Here is a 10492-nt window from a genome sequence, read left to right as displayed (position 1 = left end):
TTGCTCCCATAATCTTCAAGTTTAACAAGTCAAGTGTCAAAATCGGAATTAAGAAATATTATTAAAAGGAGGTAAAAAAAAATACAAAAAAAATAAATATTAACAAATAAAATTACTCTGCTCGACTAGGAGATACCCCGAACCTTCTACCAACACCAGCTGCGGCTCGCGCTCGTTTGCCTTAGGTCTTATGAACATAAATTTAATGGTAATTTCTATAAAAAAGAAAGGTTCTGGATCAGAATATACTATTCTTGTAGCTGGATGTCTAAGTTGGGCTCTTGTCTAATTTACCTCTCTAAAACTAAGCAATTTGCACAAAAAACAGAATTTCGATATGGATTTTTGTAGATTTCTTGGAAACGGGCAAGGTTATCGATTATCAAAAAAAAATAATTTCAAGTCTACCTCTTTTAGGCTTTGAGATCCTCGCGTTCATACAGACGGACGCACGGACGAACATGGCTAAATCGACTCGGCTATTGATGCTGATCAAGAAAATAAATACTTTATGGCGTTGTAGATACTTCCTTCTGCCTGTTTCATACATTTGCACAAATAACTTATACTCTTTTTTCAGGGTATACAAATTTAAAGTCACGAGCTTTCGATGAGTTCAAGGTGTAAAATCAAGAAAAAGTGACTGCCGATTAAATACCCTTGTAGAAATGTGGATTACGGGCTTGCATCTATGCGCAGAGATTAAAAAATCTGTTATTTTCTGAGGTTTGTCAAGTTATCTTGAAAAACCGAAAACTTTACCCTACATAAAGGAATTTTCGACCAACTTTTCCCAGTTCCCAAACGCAATTTCTGTATTTGAGTTAAGGAGCTCTTCAAGATAAGACTCTACATTTTCTATGATCCACCCAAGACTGATTCGCAAAACTCCGTACCATACTATGTAAAATCTCTATGTATAAGCATATATCTTCTGGCAGCAGTGAAATCCCGCCATATCCCATTCCATGACTTTTCTTGTATCTCTATGAACCGTAACATTTACTAACATTTTCTCACGCACGCATCCGAAAACCATTTAAATAACGCTCCATCATCTGGCACACACACACACACACCCACACACACAAATGCTCAGATACACCCGGCCTGGAGAAACTTTTAGACGGCAGCCCAAGCTCTTGGTATTTCCCCCGCGCCCAGGCGACTTTCCTAGCTCCTGGCCATGGGCTGCTGTAGTGTTTCGTGGACGCCGCGTTGGGGGCTGGCGTTGATAAATGCACAGAGCGTAAAAGTTGGAGCAAACTACTTTGGGTTTTTAGGCAAATTTTCGCATAGAACTAAAAACGTAGCCAACTGCTTTCCACTTACCTGGCAGCGTGCCACGCCCACAACCGACGCGAACAGCCCCCAGCAGACCGCAAATCGCTGGGGCCATTAGAGAGCCTGGCAAAAACGCCGCTAAATGCGATGTGAATTATTTAAGGCACGTGTGTTGTGCAGAATGCGGCAAATTCGACAGTGAAATGCATTTATTATTGAAGATACCGAGTACCCGCCCTTACCCTACTCCCCCTCCCCCTTCCTTTTCGCTCGTCTAGCTGCTAGGTCTGAGGCGAAGCTGTAGCCCAAAATGGATGCGGAGATCGTGTGGAATCCTTTGCCTGACAAGCCAACCAATTATGTGCGCCTGATGAGTGCCCCAGCTAAGGAGCCCCACAGCGGGCCGGGTGCGGGGTATATTTTGATAAACGCTTTACAGTTTGAAAAGTTTTGCTGCCGCGCTGTGCTGTGTGGCACGTGATTGGAATTACGCGTGGCATGGCCCACAGCCAAGTAAAACTCAACTCAACTGAGGCACAATCCACGCCACAAAAGTGGAAATTTTACACGAGCTACGAAAAGGTGAGGAGCAGGATTTGGCGCCGTGGAATGGGACGGGGTGCGAGTCAGGGCGAAACATGTTTCTGATTTTGGCAATCGACAAATGTTGCACACATTGTGCTAAATTAGCATACCATATATGTATTTACTTAAGACTCGACATTCCAGAAAACGGCTCAAGGAAAGGCGTTTTGAGTGAGATTTACTTCGCGAGAACCTGATTACCAAGATATTCCCTTTGTGTTTATGGCAATCCGAAACATTTCAAAGCTTTGTTCTTAGTTTTAAAAGTAATTCCGAGATATTCCTGGCAGATTCTGAATGTTCCTTAATTCTAGAATGTCATTCCGCGATACTCCAGTTAAATCTCAATAAACCGAAGTTATGCCAAGATATTTCCTCAACGCCTGAAAATGATTCCTGAATATTTTTCCTAAATCCTTACTATTTCGTTAATCCATTGGTAACTAGATAAAGAGGCGATTTGATGAAACGTAGACGGTTTTTGGAATGCTCCACTGCGTGTTTATTTTATGTGATGTTTATTCGATTGCAAAGTGGAAAATTGGAAATACAAATTGGATTGTAATGTAGTTAGTTTTACATCTGGCGATAAGTGTATACTGTAGACCTAAGCTGTCTCTGTCTCTCTCTCTCTCTTTCTCTCTCTCTCTCTGTTGCTCTTCTCGCACTGGACTCAGTCTTGCTTCAGTTAGCCGCTGGCTCGCCATTGCCCTGCACATGGAGAATCATTTCAAAGGGATCCCACTCCAGATCCGACTCGTGCTTCACACGTCGTCGACCGCCCATCGGCACCTGATGAAGATGGGCATGATGATGATGATTCGGGTGCATGGCCAGCGCTGGATGGGCTCCATGGTGCGCCAACGGGTGCTGCACCTGGCCAATGGGCAAGTCCTGGGCGTGCTCGGCCAGTCCGGGTGGCCGGTAAAGCTGCAAATGATGAGGCTGGGCATGCGGATGTGGCTGATGGTGATGCTGATGCTGCTGTTGCTGCTGCTGCTGCTCGCTGACCATCTCCTGGATATGCTCGCGCGTCTGTTCGCGCTCGTCCACCTTCCGCAGCAGCATGTCCCGCATGAAGGACATGCGCTCGAAGTGCTCCCAGTTGGAGCGGAATCCCTGCTGCGCATATTGGGCATGCCGCTCTTTTTGCAGCTCGTCCACATATCGCTGCTTGATAATAGACCAGCGCGTCTGCATGAGAGCTGTAATCCGAAGGTAAACTTTAGTACTCCACCAGGACGTTATAGCGAGTGGATAATACGCTTTCCGACTATTCCTTGTCGAAAAACTGATTCCGACATTAAGTATCGAATTCTCTCCATATAAAAATTTCTAATTTCTATTTAATTTAGCTTCTTATTCTTACTATATGTAACCTGAAAAGCATCGTTTCGTCTTTCCCTACTGATCCTATGTTTCTCATTACTCCATTAGGTTTTAGCTTCTTTGAACTCTAACCTTTCCTCTTCCCCCGCTCTTTAACCTTATCGCTATCATAATAAACAATAAAGAAAAATCAATATATCGAAAATCTTCATTAATCCAAACAAGCTTCGAATTCCCCAACAAATTCTTCCAACTTTTAATCTTAACATTAATGTTATTCTTCATTGCAACTTTAACCTTCAAATTAATCTGAAACTCCCTTAAAAGCAAAGCAGAGCTGGACTTTGTTTCGAATTGAATATATATATCTATAATATTTAACCCTTTATCATTGTAAATAAATAAAATTAAACTTATTTTAGCAAATTTTGAGGCATAAAATTGACTTACTCGGCGTCAGGCCCATCTCGTTGGCCGCTTCCTTCCACACGGCCGAGGTGCGACTTTGGCCCTGACCCTTCTCGCTGCGCTGCCGACCCGCCCACAATGAGGGGCGCGCCTTAATGGCATCGATGATGCGTCCCCGCATGCTGTTGTGCAACGAACTGGGCCTGCCAAGTTTGCGCATGGGCGTGGTTGTGGCCTCCACGGTGACGGCAGCCGGCGGCACCAGCCCGGTGAAGGCGGTGTAGGTCATGCCATGCGCGGCCGGCTGCTCAATAAGATGCGGCAGCTCGGCGGCGGCGGCGGACTGTGCAATGGGTGGCGTCGTCGTGGCTGTGGACTGCAGCCAGCTGAAGCTGCCGCTGGGACGCCCGCGCCCGTGTGTGGCGCTGGGCAGCGGTGGCGGCAACGGAGGAGGTGAGCCGCCCACTTGGAGCGAAGACTCGCTTGGCGAACTTGCTTCGGAGTTGCTGGAGTTTGACTGAGTGCCCACGATCTTGGCCACGGTTATGTTGTACATAAAGGACATGGGCTCAAAGTGCTCCCACTTGGTATTGAAGCGCTCCTTGTGCAGTATCTGGCGATGCACCAGATTGTGATAGTGGTATTTCATTTGACTCCAAATCGACTGCAATTTAACTGTTAAAAAGAAGGAACCATAATCGATAAGGCTTAATTGAATTCGTGAGAATCGCTAAGAAAGGCTATGTCGAAGAGAGAGATATCAGAAGGAAACAAGCGCGAGAGAGAGAAAAAAGAGAATATGCTGCAAACACAAAACCTTTTAACCCATAAATCATTAAATATCTAAAACCCTTGGGATCATACAAATAGTATAAAAGACCTGAGCATGAATTAATAGAACCTACACACAAAAGCTCTTTCAGTCTCCAGTTGTATACGTTTATACAAACTATTTCTATAGCTATATCGACTAAAATTGTATTCTGATCATGAATATATATAAACATATACCTTGGAGAACCAGAGATGCATTCTTTTGCATTTTGTATGCATTTAAAGATGTAATGAGAAAATGTATTTCTCTTGCTTAGGCCTGATCCTGATAGCGAATGCAATGAAGAATGAATAATTATTGTCTTCCACAGGTTAAGCTGATTATATAGTTAATATACCCTAAATATGTAATTACCCTATTAAGCCCATGTCCAATTGAGCATTTTACAACCTATGACATGCCGTGTTATGCATCTATTTTTAGACTACACACACACACACATCCACTCACATGTACTCAGAGCAGAAGAGAAAGACGGACAGAAATGAAGAAAGAGAGCGTGAGGGAGCGAGAGAGCAAGAGAGCAGCAACAAGCGAAATGCAAAGCAAAGGCAAATTGACGCCGGTCGCCAGGCTGCGCTTGCAGCCCAGTAGAAACTTGGCTAATGTTTTTGTTGTTGCTCATAAGTACACACACATACACATACACACACTCACACACATTACAGCCATCTCAGTCGCACTCACCTGTAGGCACATGACCGCCAAACTGTTCGGCGATCTCGTTCCACATGGGCGATGTGACGCTGCGGCACAAGTGCAGCTTGTTGTTGGAGTCCCAAATCTCTGGATACTTCTTGATGGCCTTAAGCAGCTGAGCGCGATTCACGAACGGATCCTCCTTTGGCATGGCGACAGGATATGGCTAAGGATGCGACGATATATGTGTAGAACTGGAGGCGATAACGGCAAAGGTGAAGGCGGCGGCGATGGCAGCGGACGCGGAGCACAACTGCGTCCTTTGACATCAATTATCGGCGAATAACTGAAAGTAGAGTTTGCAAAATATGCGAATTGAAAATGAAAAGGCAGAGCGATTGAGGAAAATAGAGAAAACGATGACGACGTCGGGGCAACGACGACGCCAGCGACAGCGACAGCGGCGATTGTTGCTGTAGTTGTTGCTTTTGTTGTTGGGGCGCAGCGATGCCGAGAGATTGGAAAGCAATGTGGCAGAGGCAAAAGCAGCGCAAAAACGGCGAAAGCGCACACGAGATGAGATACACAAAATGCAAGCGAGAAGAGAGAACAGACAGAATGTGCAAAAAAAAAAAGGCAGCAACAGTTCGGCAACAGCAACGACAACGACGACGACGGCGACGTCAGATTTACAGTGTGTGTGTGTGTGTGTCTGTCGGCAATACGTAGGTGCTGCTGATAGAGTTAATGGCGGGGGAGGGGGCGGGGGAGACTGGTGTGCTGTGCCACAACCATACATAAGACGACGCGACGACCAAAGCGCACACAACAAAACAGACAAAGGCAACGAGACCAAAGAGACAAAACAACAACAGCGAACCTTATGGCAGAGACAGAGCTGCAAAAACAAAAAAAAAAACAACAACAACAGCAAAATGAACGAAAAGAAAATAACAGACAAAAACACAAAAAAAGAATTGAAGCAAACGACGGCAGCGTGCAAAAGAAAGGCAACGATAAACAACAGCGACGCCGAAGCCGACGCCAACGTTGGGGCTCACTTGCATATGCCTGTGTGTGTATGTTTGGCTGCCTGCGAGTGCATAAGTGTTTGTGTGTGTGTGTGTTAGGTTTGCCACAGCCTCGTCGCGTTGTTGAAGGTGGCCACGGCATCGGCTTGAAGTGGTCGGGCCGCATTAGAAGCAAAGGCAAAACTCGTGCTGCGCTCTCTACGCGAACGCGAAACAAAAGAGCAGCGCCAAACAGCGATGAGTGCTGAGCAAAATGCAGGCGCACAAACAGAGCTAAATGCACGATGACCGATGCGACAGAAGCAGCAGCAGCAGCAACAGCAACAGCGGCGACAGCGGCAGCGACGCCAAAGCACAGGCCGTAGACGCAGACGCAGCTAAGCAGAGCCGCTCGGCCAGGCTGTCTAAACAGCAACAACTATGTACATATGTATCTATATGTACCCACATATACATACATACATACATACGTATGCACATACATGCATGTAACACAAACGCCTAGTTACTGACGAATGGGCGGTCAGTCGGTCGGTTTTGGGGGCTACGTGCAATGAACCCATTTCGCAGCAACTACAACTGCAGCTGCACACAATTAACACACACGCACATCACTAACGCACACGCACACAAGCGAGCTCACTTGCAATTGTATTTGTGCATAGCGCACCCACTGCGTTCGTTTCGCCAACACAACAACAAAAGCTAGGCAAGAAATCGTCCCAAAAGCTTAAGCATTTTATTAAGGTGCCTCACTTCTAAGTAGGGGGCCTCGCTTGGGAAACAACGGAATATGAAAGCGTATCTGCAAATCAAAAATAAAATATGTTGCAATAATATTCAGAAATTAATTTTAAATTACTTTAGTATTCGGTCTGATTGTTGTGAAATTTGCAGGGTAAAAAATTGCATTAAAACTTGTGGATACCCCTTAGATTATTAGTGGTGGGGAATATATCAAATACTAAAGACACTTTATTGGTCTCCAAGATGTGATAAAGAAATTTCGATAGTGAGAAATTAACTTTAACTACTTGTGCTATGAGAGTACAGGGTATACAAATGAAAATAACGGGGATCTAATAAAAGTTTTCCCTTCAATCTCCTTGGTACGTGATTGGTCGCCGTTGCTGGGAATAATTTAGTCATGAATCGGGTTTAGATAGTCGGTTGGGTCACACTGAGATCATGGATGGGTTATCATCTTCATCAATTATTCAATGGCATGGACTCTGGTGACTGTTCCGGGGCCAATTGATTCCGATTGCTTGGAGTGGGAACGATATCGTACTGTTTAGTTCTATGCTGTTCCGTTCCCACTCCTGTTCCCGTTCCCGTTCCAGTTCCCAGGTCCGTTCCTTCTGCATTTCTAATGCTGTTGTTAATGCCTTTAATGTTTCTCGTTTTATTGGCTACTGTTTCTCTCGCATCTGGGTATCCGTGAGATATGTGAACGCACACGCACTTATCTGGAAGCGGTGTCTTTAATTTTTATGACTGCATAAATGGTCCTGAGCGCCCCTCCCCCGACCCAGGGCAGAACGTAATTTGCTAGATTAGAATTAATTTGGAGGCGCAGGCACGAGATACTCAAACTCTGCCCATAGTAGGCAAAACTTGGGCAGTAAAAAGAAAAAAAGAAACGTAATGTATCTGCGGCTGGACGGCAGCTGGGCTTGGCATATGTGGGGCAGGGCGGGTAGGTAGACAGACAGGCAGGCACAGGCTCCACATCAATTGTCGTTCTGAAGATGGGCTTGAAACTGGGACTGGGACAGGGAAAGGGACTGGGACAGGGACAGGGACTGGGCGTGGGCTGGGCTGGAGGGTTCTATCTGAGCTCTCAGCTATCTGTCTGTGTGTTGCCTTTGTTGGGGTTTTTATTTTCATTTATGCTTTTTAAGTGCTTCATTAAAATCGCGTATGGCTACGGCTTGGGGTCGCTGCTGGGGTCTGATGCCAGGCATCTGTGGCTGGGGCGGACAGACCTTTGTCAGCGTCATCAAGCACAACAACAACAGCAGCAACAAAAAAGTATCTTTCAGATACATGTCCAAAACGCAAAGAAAGCAAAGCATAAAAAACGCACGACGACGGTAGGTGAAAAAAAAACACACAAAAAAATATACAAATAATAAACAAGTCAGAATTTCAAAGTCCAAGGTAATCGCCTAAATAATACCCCGCACCTGAAACCAAAAGAACTTATATTTATTGGCCAAGAGTTGAACATGGCTTCCAAACATTTTTTAATAACTTAGAAGAGCTTTATGCTCACAAAGGATTTGGCTATATGGAGTGTTAATACCTGCTGCATATATGTGCAACTTTATGATGCCCTCTGTGCTGAACTCCCCTGGGTACAGGGTATAAAAAGATACAAGAAATAAAAAGAATTATAACCAAACATGTTTTTCACTCAGCCTCTCGGTACCCAGTGTCAGGCCCAACTCCAGACGCGGAGTCGCAGCTTCAACTCCGGTTTTTGGTTCTTTCTGTGTGTATGTGTGTGTGTGTGTACTGTGTGTGTGTGTTTTCTTGGGCTGCGTGGCAATAAGTGTGCCCGCTCACGGAACGGTGCAAAAAGTTAAGTATCTTGTTGTTGTTGTCGGTTTATACCCTGAACCCATTGAAATTGGGTAAAGGGGTATAAGGATTTTATGAAAATGTATGTGACAGACAGAAGAAGACATCTCCAAACGCATTAAGTATTTATATTCATGATTCATGTGTGCTTCGATCTAGTCTTGTGCGTATGAGTGAACATGTTAATCTTGAAAACAACAAAAGTAAGAGACTTTAAATTTGAAATATATTTTCTTGTTCACTATTCGCAGCAAAATCCTTACATTTTGGTATATATCGCGCTCTATTATCGATTTTGTTTTTTAAGTATAACTTAAAGATTACAAGGTACACTAAAAGGTACACCATGTAGGTTTTTTGGATAGCTCCCCTATCTACCATTGCGCTTTGTTATACACGCAGGGTCTCATATGCAAATGGCCCCTGCAAATTAAATAAAAATCGGACTATAAGCACCGAAGTAAATCTAAAAAGCATTTTTCATGTATAGTTTGAGCTGGTGTGCATTTTTGTGTATGTATGTATATAGAAGGCAGCCAGTATGTAAAGGCTTCTTTGCGCATGTTTTAGGGTATCTCCTAGTCGGTTACTGCCGACTAGAGCACTCTTGTTTATTTTTTTAGAGGTGCGCATATAAAGAGGCCTTCTTAACTGCCAGACCCAGACCCCAGTTGCCAGCTGCCCCCGCTCAGCCCCTACCCCATTGTCCCAGTGGCCAGTTTCAGCCGACGTCCAAAGATAACACCAGCAAAAGCAACAACAACAACAACGGCAACAACAATAATGGCTTGCAGCATCCAAGCATCCAAAAGCCAATCGAAAAGCCACTTGGCCAACTCCTTTTCATCCTCCATATGCCATATGTGCAAATCACATACAGTAGCAAAAAATTTCGACAGTTATTTACGATTAGCACAAAAGATACGAGACATGACATGCGCTGAGATGCCGCAAAGATGCAGATGGCTGTTGCTTTTGCTGTTGCTGTTTGCCGGGATCTGCGATCCCAACTTGGAGAGCGAGCCGAGGCGTGGGCTGGGGAGCGATTGGTGGAGGAGGGGGGGGGGGCCACTACGAACACAACATGAAACCTGGCCTGTTACCCACTCGGCTGGCTACTGTTGCATGCCAGCAGACACAGCGGGTGACGGCCACAAGGGTGCCGCCAAGCATCCCAGCTCCTTCCTTTGCAGATCCGTAGGACCGTCAGGCGGGCATTCGCTGTTTGTTTAGCTTACTTTGCAGTTCTCGAGAATGGAGACAGAACCTCATTTATGAGCTCCGTTTGATGATCAATTAAATGCTTCTGACACTCTCGAAAAAGCCATTGTCTTTTGGGCTCCGACTAAACAAAAACGAAAGACTACTGAAGTGTTTAAATACCCTGTACCCATTAAAATTGTGTAAACAGGGCGTAATTAAGTAATGTGAGTCCGTTCATTATCGCCTTTCTATGCGATTTTCAAGCATACAAGTCATGTTTTTCGATTGTTTCTTTTTTGGTAATTTGTGACATCATTCAAAAGTTATGTCTGATATGAACACTTCTGAATTATTTGTCACTCTTACTCACACTTTCTCCTTCTCAGCTGCCATACTTTTAATACCCTATAAAAAGAATGTAAAACAATATCGTAAAAAGGCGAAATATCTGATGCAAATAGCGTGTGTGGATCGCCACAAGGAGGTATAAACTATATACAATGACATAAATGAGGTCATTCCGGATTGCGGCCAATTCTTTAAGCCATAAGCAAAATTTATGGCATTTCGCCGCCTCACAGTAACTCTTGGC

The 10492-nt window shown here is 44.6% G+C and overlaps 1 protein-coding gene across 1 annotated transcript; it reads right to left on the bottom strand.

The window, feature by feature from the left end:
* Window positions 1-2370: 2370 nt before the first annotated feature.
* Window positions 2371-5469, bottom strand: LOC135433270 (uncharacterized). The gene is made up of 3 exons (XM_064689281.1): window positions 5129-5469; window positions 3649-4281; window positions 2371-3074 (listed from the first exon to the last, which is right to left on the bottom strand). Exons 1-3 carry the CDS (start codon window positions 5289-5291, stop codon window positions 2554-2556), a joined length of 1317 nt encoding a protein of 438 aa, XP_064545351.1. The 5' UTR covers window positions 5292-5469; the 3' UTR covers window positions 2371-2553.
* Window positions 5470-10492: the final 5023 nt, after the last annotated feature.

This window comes from Drosophila montana, unplaced genomic scaffold, assembly GCF_035044405.1.
Source record: "Drosophila montana isolate Dmon_TW-CO22-7 unplaced genomic scaffold, ASM3504440v1 contig_3217_1, whole genome shotgun sequence".
NCBI classification, from domain to species: Eukaryota; Metazoa; Arthropoda; class Insecta; order Diptera; family Drosophilidae; genus Drosophila; species Drosophila montana.
Note: the sequence above shows the minus strand (reverse complement) of the source record. Positions and strands in the feature narration are given on the sequence as shown.